Below are 11,422 nucleotides of genomic sequence, written 5' to 3'. Positions count from 1 at the left end.
CAAGCAAGTTTAAGAATCGGTGGGGCGCAGTGTCTAACCGTGCCAACCCCGAGCGCCGAGACGGTTAGCTGAGCCTGAGAGTCCGCAGTCCACACACGGGGGATATATACACAGATACTTCAAAAAATATCCCATCCCGCCCTCAATTATTACCATCCCAACCACCGATTCTTCCTCTCCCCCTCTCCCTCTTCCTCTCCCTTCCTATATATTTGTACATCTCCTCTCTCTCTCTCGCTCTGTGAAAACGTCCATCAAAGCCAATTCACGCTCCTAACCACCAAACTCCGATACACCATGAGGGAGATCCTGCACGTTCAAGGAGGCCAATGCGGGAACCAAATCGGTTCCAAGTTCTGGGAGGTGATCTGCGACGAGCATGGGGTCGATCCGACGGGGCGGTACAAGGGCGACGGTTCTTCATCGGATCTTCAACTGGAGCGGATCAATGTTTACTATAACGAGGCTTCTGGCGGGAGGTACGTCCCCAGGGCGGTGCTCATGGATCTTGAACCGGGCACCATGGACAGCATCAGATCGGGCCCCTACGGTCAGATCTTTCGCCCCGATAACTTCGTGTTCGGCCAGTCCGGTGCGGGCAACAACTGGGCCAAAGGTCATTATACTGAGGGAGCGGAGTTGATCGATGCCGTCCTTGATGTCGTCCGCAAGGAGGCTGAGAACTGTGATTGCCTGCAAGGTATTCTGACTATGAACTTGTATCTGTTTTATTATGCTTCTCTTTGTGTGAATGATTTTGAATTTCATTCAAAATTTATCTACATTCTTTCGTTCATTGGAAACGCATGTGGACCGTGTCCTTGCATTTGACAAGATTTTGATTTCTCCGGGGATGTCCAAATACTGAAGAAGAAACGTTGTGATTGCAATATTTCATTCTCATAGTTGTGTAAAAAATGGATAGCGGAAAGCGGATCACTGAATATGATAACACTAGGAACGATACTCAACAAGATTAAGGCTGATCCCAATAGTGATATTGCTTTGTCCTTTCTGTCTGTTTTTGTCTTGTAAATTTATGCTGTCTGATAATGCATTTTGCCCCTTCTCTGATTTTTTATGTTCAAATTATCAAATGCAATTATAAATCTAGAGTTTATCTTTTTTGTTTCATTTTTTCATTTATTAAAAACATGCCGAAAATCTAGAGAAAAAAGTATCTGCCTCACAGAGGATCTAATATCAAGAGCAGGTCCGAATTCTTTATTCTATCTCATAATTGTGGCTAACTGTTTATGTGCTAAATAACATTATATACGTTGATTAGGCTTAGTTCTTCGCCGGCCCCTTCTGTCTGGCGTGCAGGCACGACTTTTTGTATTATGTATAATAAAATAAGAAAATCGATATGTATCTGTATTGGTCTTATCATGATTGTGACGGCTTAACTTAAGGTTACATGTTGCGACATTGCTTCCTGGCGAAATTACAGGAGCAGTAAATCTTATGGCATCCATTCATTTAGCTTCCCCGTGGGCCCTTGTCAACAATGACGAGGAATCAGAGATTTAGAACTATGTGGTGTCCGTAGTGACTATGAAGTAAATTATTGTATCGACTTTATTTACTATGATTGCGACCTTTATTGATAATAAAGGCATTTGATTTAACCTTGTCCCCAACACTTGGATCTACATCTGAATCAGACACGGAAAAAGGATCGTGAGACGAAAAAGGTAACTGCTGTGTGCGAATTGCTATAGTGGACATCAGTAACTAATAACTTATGATAATGCTGGCCTGCTAAAACATAATCTGTATGCTTATTTTTTATTGCGACTCTTGTCGGTAAATGATACCGCCTTTTAATGATGTATTTTACAAGATGCCATATGTGTAGTGAACATTTTATCATGAAACGACAATATTTATTATGTTTTTTAGGTGTATTTTGTGCTAATGGCAACGATCTAATAATACTTCTTGTAACATGTAACGGAATCATTTTTTATATAGTTTATTTCGGAATCTATTCCAGTTCTACTAATTTCTGGTGTAAACGAATTGATTCTGCTAAAATAATATAGGAAATTTGACGTGTAATTTTTGATCCATTACATGTTTTGGTTGTATTCATAATTCTTCAAAACTCACTGGTTGGTAGTGGCGATGATATTTGTAATTTCATACTTAAAATTTCTGGTTAAACTTAACCGTGAATCTTGTTTTGGCCAGGGTTTCAGGTATGTCACTCGCTTGGAGGAGGCACCGGGTCTGGCATGGGAACCCTCCTGATCTCGAAGATTAGAGAGGAATACCCAGACAGGATGATGCTCACGTTCTCTGTTTTCCCTTCTCCAAAGGTCTCTGACACGGTTGTGGAGCCATACAATGCCACCCTCTCAGTTCACCAGTTGGTGGAGAATGCTGATGAATGCATGGTTCTTGACAACGAAGCACTTTATGACATTTGCTTCAGGACCCTAAAACTCAGCACTCCAAGCTGTGAGTATCCCATTATTTTTTGTATTCGGTGTCAACTTGAAGCACGACAACAATACTCAAAGCTGCCACTTTTTTACCTTTCCTTTTGCAGTTGGTGACCTTAACCATTTGATCTCTGCAACTATGAGTGGGGTAACATGTTGCCTGAGGTTCCCTGGCCAGCTGAACTCTGACCTCCGGAAGCTGGCCGTTAATCTAATCCCCTTCCCACGTCTTCATTTCTTCATGGTGGGGTTTGCACCACTCACCTCTCGTGGGTCCCAGCAGTACATCTCCCTCACTGTACCAGAGCTGACTCAGCAAATGTGGGATGCCAAGAACATGATGTGTGCCGCTGACCCACGACATGGCCGCTACCTGACAGCCTCGGCAATGTTCAGGGGCAAGATGAGCACCAAAGAGGTGGATGAACAGATGATAAATGTGCAGAACAAGAATTCATCATACTTTGTGGAGTGGATTCCTAACAACGTAAAGTCAAGTGTGTGTGACATTCCACCGACGGGTCTGAAGATGGCATCCACCTTTATTGGGAACTCAACATCAATCCAGGAGATGTTCAGGAGGGTGAGCGAGCAGTTCACAGCCATGTTCCGCCGCAAGGCCTTCTTGCATTGGTATACTGGGGAAGGTATGGATGAGATGGAGTTCACGGAGGCGGAGAGCAACATGAATGATTTGGTGGCCGAGTACCAGCAGTACCAGGACGCAACGGCTGACGATGAGGGTGAGTACGAGGAAGGGGAAGAAGAAGCTTATGAAGGTTAAAAACGGAAATAACTCTGGAGACTGCATCGTATGCTGAATGAGGTTACCAGCTCTCCCCTTTTACATTCTAATGCCCCTACTACCATGTGGCCATCAGTGTTTCTTCTGTTCATCTTTTTTTTTTTCGCTGTTGTTGCATCTTGGCTTGTTCCATTTCCGAGTGTTTGACATTTTGTATTCTATGATGATGATATTGTTGTTTGTTCTGTTTGCAACCCAAGACTTCTTTTTAAGTTCGGATGATAAAAATTTGAGAAACTTTTTATTTTCATCTGAGTTATACTACAAAAATATTAGTCAAATAAAAATTATAATAAAAACAAAATCTTTTCCTTTTAAAAAAAGTAAGGATCTCCACCCTTTCTTCTACTCAGTTACAAAAATATTCTTTTTACTATTTTTAAATGCCTACTGGTGGTGCTGGAATTCGTATGGCTGTGGGATTGTAAAAGGTGTGATAATAGGGACTTTGGGATAGTGTTACAATGTTTATCATGGATCGAATATTTTAACAATAGAAAAATGTTGATTATCATGCTTTTATTATATTTAAGAAATGTGATATTTTTAAATATTTTTTTATTTAATAGAATTTTAAAAATTGATGGGCAATATCACCAAACCACGAAATTGAGATTGGAGTGTAGTATATACTGTTTTTCTTTTCAAAGCCGCTTTGGAGCGGTCTGGCCATTTTTATGAAAAAAACAGCCCTCCTATCATGAGGTGCCACATCAGATATCACACTAAGTAACTATTAGACCCACCCACACCGAATCACGCGTTACACTCAAACGTCAAACCTTCCCTCCTTTCTCACTTTCTCATTCCATCACCATCATCACCATCATAATAGATAATAAAATTTAAAAAAATATATATCGTAATTTTTTACTTTTTATTTATGAAAATTCTGAATTTAAAAAAAATATTTTTATAGATATTTATTATTCAAAAGTATTACAATCATAAAAAAATATTATAAAAATAAACTTATAAAATAATGTCATTTCATAATATTAACTAAATTTACTTTATAATAAAATTAAACATATCGTTATTTTATAAAATTAAATATCCTTATACTTAAATAATTTTTCTTATTAAATATGTTTCTCAAAGATATCAAGGTTTTGATAATTTTGATGAATCTCAGAGTCGCCTTCTACCTCTTAGCTGTTCTCTTTATATGTTTTTTAAAGTTGTATAATAGCTTTCAAGACTCTTTATTCGTCTAACAAATAAGCAAGTTTTTTTCTCTTTTATTAAGGGGATTGCGAGTATGGTTGTAAAGGTAAATTTCCATTTTTCTTTTTCCAGGTTATGAATCTATCACAATACCAGAGCATCAATTCTCACTTGGTAAGAAGGTCAGACCCAAACAAAATAGAGCTTCAATGAAAGCAAGTTCATGGATTCAGAAAACATTTTATGAAATTTGATCTTAAGAGTCAAATTAAATTTGAAAGTTCATACAGTCAAACTAAATGTATGTAGCTTTCTCTTTCCGACTGAGCTACCGGCAACATTATGATTTTAGCGTGCATCCCCTTTTAGGGATGTAACGAACGGGAATAACTTAATTCTTTAGGACTATGAACCTAGCAACTCACACACACAAGCATAGAAACTGGTTCATGGCTCTTTCTACTTAGTTCCAAGTCACGTTTTAGAAAAGATAGTAGTACCCAAGCACCAGCACCAGCAAGGCAAACACAGCAGCAGGAGCAGCCCATATCTAGTAGTTAGTGGGCTTCTTATGTTTCAGGACTACTGGAGCTTCAACACTTTCATCTACCTTTTCTGGTTCAGCAACCTCTGACTTTGCTTCTACTAGTTCTTTAGGATCACTATTAAGTGCGGAACCTGAGGCCTTTTTCTTTGCTTTCTTTTAACGCTACTAAGATAACTTAATTGGAGAAGATGTGTCAATTCTAAGCCCTACAACAAACAGAAATAGTAAACCAGAAATTATGAAAATACAGTAAGTTAATAATTTCCTTAAGCTTCTTTTCAATTTCCTTCTGAATCCTAATAGCTCGTTTGGCTTCGGCTTTCTCTTGAAACTTCTTCTTTCTTTCCATGGCCAGTTTAGCTTTTGCCATTTCTTCTTCTCTTTTCATCTTCTTCAACTTTGCTGCATCAACTTCATTGTCCTTGGCATGAGTGTCCTTTTGAATCTCTTCTAACACAGAGGTCTCCTTGTCTTCTGCTTTAATAGGCTCCAAAGTCCAAGGTGGATTTTGGGTGTGCTGCTTTAATTTTGGTTTCCTTCTGGGGCTTTTGGCTAAGAAAAGAAAGAACCCAAGCTGTTGCTAGGGTTTTCGAATCTATCGCTAGGTGAATCTGTACGTCTCCTTGCCACAGTAGTGAGAAGGGCTGCCGTCACGAGCGATTCGAACCACTGCAGCTAGAAGGGTTCGAAGCTTTCTGGAGATGGCTGAGAGTAGGCCTGCAACCAGACTTGGACTAGCCGGGTTTACGCCTGACCCGACCCGAAACCATGTATTTACGGTGATAAACTGACATGATCCGACCCAAACAAAATGAAACCGGGTCGAACCCGTATAGCCCGAGAAGAAGAAGAAGAAGAAGAAGAAGAAAAAAACTGCTTTCTGCGATTTGAATCTCAGATCTACCATCATCTTCAATCTCAAGTTGATGAGCCTCCCATCGCTACCGAGTCCTCTCCTGCACAACGGAAACCACCGCATGGGAAGCCTTCGAGTAACCAACCATCTTTGTTTCTATGCATGAAAACAGAGTATTTATGGTGCTCAGCTGTTTCTCGATAGTGGCCTAGGACGTCGCTGCCTCCATCTGCAGAAGGGCCTCCATCAAAATGAACCCGAGTAGCAGAAAGACCCACTGACCTCGCTGTTATTGTTCTAAAGCATGAGTTTGAACTCAACGATCTTGATCTCCTGCTCCTTGTTCAAACACAGAAGCTCTCTCTCGCTCGTCAGCACCATCGCCAAAGTCCTCGTGTTTCCCTTTACCCCCATCAACGCCTTCACCTCCTTCTTTTTATCAACTGACTTCGCTCCCTTCCCACTCTCATTCTCATTCCCAAACAGTTTCTTATGTAGCCTCGTGAAGCTGGCCCCCTTCCTAGCGGTCTTCTTCAGGTCCTCGGCGATTGCGTCCGATGGAATAACCAACGTCGTCCTGTTCACCGCCTTAGATTTCGACGAAGAGAGAAGTGAAAAATATGTAGATGGGGGCAGGGGCTAGGTTCGATGTTGAAGGAAAAGTGAAGAAAATTATTGCGGGTTTCAAGTGATGGCCCGACGTTCATTGGGTCCGATTGGTTCAAAACCGACTTTCTATGTAAACCGACTTTTTCGGATTGGATCTGCACGGGTTGATCGGCCCATCGGGCCTTTTGCACAGGCCTAGTTGAGAGGAGTCGAGGAGGGGAGGGGAGGGGACCTAGAATGAGGTTTTTGAGAAAGGAAGGATCGGGGTGAAAGACTGAAAGCAAATTTTTCCAAGGATCGAGTTAATCACGGTTTAGAAATGCAAACCATGAGACGCATATGTGGCAACCAATTACTGGAGGGCTGTTATTTGAGGGTTAGAAGCCCGACCGGTCCCCAGGTATTCTCTTTTCTTTTTCTTAATGAAAAAAATGAAAAATGTGAAAAAGATTTTAAAAAGAGTTTTTGAAAAATGTTTATTCGATAAAGTTGCTACGCATAAGTCGATGAGTTAACACATTATTTATAGTGTGATTCATTATAATAATAAAAAAATACCAATAATTTTTAGCATAATAAATGGAATGTACACCCGCAAAATATAAGGCTTATAAATAAATTCTCTCTATCTGATATAAATAAAGTTTGCCACAAATAGAATTTACTATTATGAGGGATCCGAAATCATATCTAACTTATTCTAGACTTGACGTAATACTAATTAAAATCCCTATTTAATCAGAGTTCTTTTATTTGAAAGAAATAGAGAAATACTCCGTGGATACAACTCAACACAACCACTAATGCAGGTGGTTGAATTCTAATGTTACTTAGAAACTTGTGCAATTTGGACTCTTGTTTGTTGCTGCATTGAACTTGGTCGGCTAGTTAATTACGCAACAGACCATAAACATGAGCATCGCATGTGCATCTCGAATTCCTTTTAAATAGATTGGTACTTTGGGTGGGTTTCTGAACACTCAATAGTCCATTCACCCTTTAATGGGTCTGCAAAATTTGCTGGTAATGGCCCATTCACTTCTTTTTTTCTTTTCTTTATTTTTCTTTTATACAAAGTAGAAGAGACTAATCTAAATTTTTTATTTAGAGAATTAGATCATATAGCATCAAGTTTTTGATGGCCATTCACATTGTTGACAGTCAAACATGGCGGCAGAAGATACTCGTAGTGGGAAAACTACAAGAAAATGCCTAAAACCAAACCCATGAACCAACTAATGTATGTGTTCGTTGCCGAACTTGTTACACTGTTTAACTTGTTACACCTAACAAACAGTGTAACAATACACATCTTGTCTTGTTGATAATCCTAAGATTTGAAACATTTCCTAAATTAAATATTTTTAAAACTTAGTTAATAATAGATTATTAAATGAAATAATCGACATGAAGTTCGTCTTTGTCTTGTCTTGTATAAATTCCAACAACTTCATATTTACTAATTTTCAATATCCTACGCATTAAATTTCGATGGGACAACATGCATGAGGCACAAGGAATAAAAAGATATCAACAAAAAAGGTGAAAAGGTTGAAGACAACGGGGGCTTCTTCATCTTCAATCGAATTCTCCCTTACTCTCCACCTATTCTCCTTGTAACAAATATCACTCTCTCATCTGAAAAGTTTGTATCTTACACATTTCATAGTGGAACAACTCCCCCAAACCTTGTGAACATAGGCCACAATATCGATCCATGTTTTAAATATCTGTGTATTTATTTACTTCTCCACTTTATTTAGGCTTGTGTTGGATAACAAAATTTTCCAAATACATCCTATCTCAACATCTAAATATCATAAATGCAAATAATTTTTCAATTTCAAATCTTCAACTTTTTTTTTTCTAATAATTACCTAATCATTATAATTTTTCAAAACTTCTAAACAAAATACAAAAAACAATTCAAACTTTTCAAATACTAAAATAAAAATAATATTAAAAAACTATGTTATAATAATATTTTAATTTTATAATATTTTTATTCAATTTTCTTTTTCTCTTTTCCAAAACCTCATAAAACATATTAACTCAAATCATTTTACCACTATTCACAAACTATTTCACTATTATTATCAAATTATGTCATCTCATCTTATTATCTAAACCAAGCATTAGGCCTCGTTTAGTTACATAAATAAGATGAGAATAGATAAGAAATATGTAAATAGTAATCATATAATTTATTAATAATAGTGAAATGATTTGAATTAAAATTTTTAATAAAATTTTAGAAAAAGAGAAAAAAAAGTTGAATAAAAGAATTATAAGGTTAAAATAGAATTAAACTATAATTTGTAATATAGTTTTTTGAAAATAATGATTAGATAAAAATGTTAACAACTTCAAATTGAATTTCAAATAAAATATAATAAATAATTCAATTTTTTCAAATTTTAAAATAAAAATAATATTTTATTTGACTCTTAATTTATCTTTATCTATTATCTATCACTTAAAAAAGTCTTCCTCAAGTTGGATCTTGACCACGCAGCAATGGTGCCTCTTATTTGACAGCCCAACAATACCTTTGTTGCTCTGTTCTCTTTCCAAGGAAAAAAGAAACACATTGGCCTAATTCAGGTATCAAGCACATGAAAAGGATGGATGCTGTACATTAACGAGAAAACGAAACGGTTTTATTGATGAATTGACCAATTGGGTTATCATTACCACATGTATTAGTTCGGGTACCAAAACTACAATGACATACGCTGTACTCGAGATAATATAAAACACATATTATATTTATAATTTTATTTAAATTAATTATATGTATTGACGTGACAGTTATTAAAATTAATAATAAATTAAAAATTAAAAATTAAAAAAATCATTGACAAAATAAAATTACAAATATATATAATATTATCCATAAAATCGTGCGTGAGTACAGTTACCGAAGCAGTTTGGACCCAAAATTAGGGATCCGAGCAAGATTCAAGATTCTTATAAGAAGTCCAGAATCTGGAATAAATAAAACACAAAAAAACAAATAATATCTATTTAACATTCAATATTATTATAAAATTCAACATAAATATAGGCAAATTGGGTTTTTCTTTCGGCTTGAAGCCCCCCAGATTTCTAACAAGAAACTAACAACATATTTTCCCTGCAACTCTACCAATTTACATCTAAATTCCAACTACCTTAACAAATATTTTGGAGAAAAAACAAAACCCTCTTACTTAATTATCAAAAGGAAAATAATATTTACAGTTGTAAAAATATATAAACGTCGTAGAATTTAAAAAAAAAGAGTAAAGACAAGATTTATATAAAAAAATTAATTTTTCAATAATAAATCTAACATTTTTTAAAAAGAATATACTACATTTAAACACTAACTGTGTTTAACATTTCTCTTAAAAGAGAATATTCCATACCAAAAAAGACAAAAAGCTATCATCTACTCGTGTAGTTTACTTTTATTAGCGGCAATGGAGTTTCTTGGCCCTGTAGATCTGCATCCTTCTCTGTCTGGCTTGAGCCGCCACAACCCTACTGAAACTGAAGTTCCCGTTGATCGGGTTTAGATCAAACGGTCCGGATGTGTCAATCGCAAACGTGTCCTCTGCAGAGAGGTTGAGATCGGGAAGAGGAGGAGATGGGTCAACATTGTTGTTAACCAAGTCAAGCTCACGGCTAGATGACAACGTGGAATGCATTCGCACCGTCCGATCCTTGTCTTGATTTTCAGTACCGAGAGAATCGACGGTCTTCGAAAAGGGTTCGAGACTTAACTGTAGAGAAGCGTGTATTGATTTAAGTATAAAGAGGGACCAAAGCCAGAAAAACAAGATCTGGTAAAAATAATACCTTTGCCTTCATCTCCAAATTGGAAGCTCTCAATTGGGTGCAATGCAGCCTCAGATATTCTATCTCCTGTTTGGATTCCACAGGAAGTATTAGAGAAATTATAGCTGCGGATTTTCTTGAAACGAAAATCGATAGGAAAATTAAAAAGATATCACACGTACTTTGAGGGGAAAACAAATTTAAGGCAACAAGGAACCAATAATAATAATAATAATAAACTCACCTCGTTTAGCGAATCCCTGTGTCGATTTAACTCGTCTATGATCTCCAGCCAATCCTCTCTTTTCTACAACATCCGAAAAGGGCGGAAAAAAAAAACATCAGAGTCTGATCCTAAACCAAACAGACAAACATTGAAGACAACAATAAATAAAGACAAAACCCAGGAGTCAAAACAAAACTCCGAGAAAATTGTAAAAGCGAGAGAGAGAGAGAGAGAGAGAGAGAGAGGTAAAAACTCCGAACCCCGAATTCAAAACTTCAAGAAAATTGAACTTCGTCGAGAAAATTTGAGAAGGACGAGAAAATTAGGAAGAGACACATATATTGCCAAGAAGAAAAGTACAAAAGACTGCAAAAGCAATAGAGATATACCCTTTTAGGAGCCAGTTTTCTTTTCAAGGACTGCTCGGGCTTCTCTTCAGACTCGCTGCTGGGCATGAACGCAAGAGGGGTCACAGGGCTTGAAGCCTCGGTCTTGACCGCCGGTTGACCTTTCTTCTGACATTTAGGAACCACAGCACCAATCTCGGTCTCACGACGAAACTCTGATGGGGGCGATTCGGGCGACAACGCCAAACCGAAACAAAGGAAAGATTGAATCTGAAGCCCCAGGGATCTCTTTCTTCTGGCGCCCCATGAAGGAAATCTGAGGCGACTCTTGGATTCAAAGAATAGTTGAGGGAGATGGAGCAGGATGTCGGCGGCCTCAATCTCATCGGCAGTGAACTGGTCCAACGGAGCTTCCTCGCGTTGCATCATTGTTTATCGTCTGGAGTTTATCTCCTTAACTCTAATCTTTTGTTTGGAAGTCAAATCTCCTTAAACGGAGAAAGTTGCAAAGAAATAGGAGAGGAAGCGAGAGGGAAAGGGGGTAAAGGATTGGGTTGGGAAGACAGAGTAGAACATGTTGCTTGGGGACGGGT

At 37.6% G+C, this 11,422-nt stretch overlaps 2 protein-coding genes across 2 annotated transcripts; one reads left to right on the top strand and one right to left on the bottom strand.

Annotated features, from left to right (window-relative positions):
* LOC122319127 (tubulin beta-1 chain) lies at positions 1–3,505 on the top strand. Its single transcript, XM_043137047.1, has 3 exons — positions 1–700; positions 2,197–2,466; positions 2,558–3,505. Exons 1-3 carry the CDS (start codon positions 298–300, stop codon positions 3,232–3,234), a joined length of 1,350 nt encoding a protein of 449 aa, XP_042992981.1. The 5' UTR covers positions 1–297; the 3' UTR covers positions 3,235–3,505.
* A 5,940-nt stretch (positions 3,506–9,445) lies between these two features.
* On the bottom strand, positions 9,446–11,422 carry LOC122318003. The gene is made up of 4 exons (XM_043135122.1): positions 10,872–11,422; positions 10,501–10,563; positions 10,278–10,343; positions 9,446–10,201 (listed from the first exon to the last, which is right to left on the bottom strand). Exons 1-4 carry the CDS (start codon positions 11,256–11,258, stop codon positions 9,890–9,892), a joined length of 828 nt encoding a protein of 275 aa, XP_042991056.1. The 5' UTR covers positions 11,259–11,422; the 3' UTR covers positions 9,446–9,889.

The sequence above is a fragment of the Carya illinoinensis genome, chromosome 8 (genome assembly GCF_018687715.1).
Source record: "Carya illinoinensis cultivar Pawnee chromosome 8, C.illinoinensisPawnee_v1, whole genome shotgun sequence".
NCBI classification, from domain to species: Eukaryota; Viridiplantae; Streptophyta; class Magnoliopsida; order Fagales; family Juglandaceae; genus Carya; species Carya illinoinensis.
Note: the sequence above shows the minus strand (reverse complement) of the source record. Positions and strands in the feature narration are given on the sequence as shown.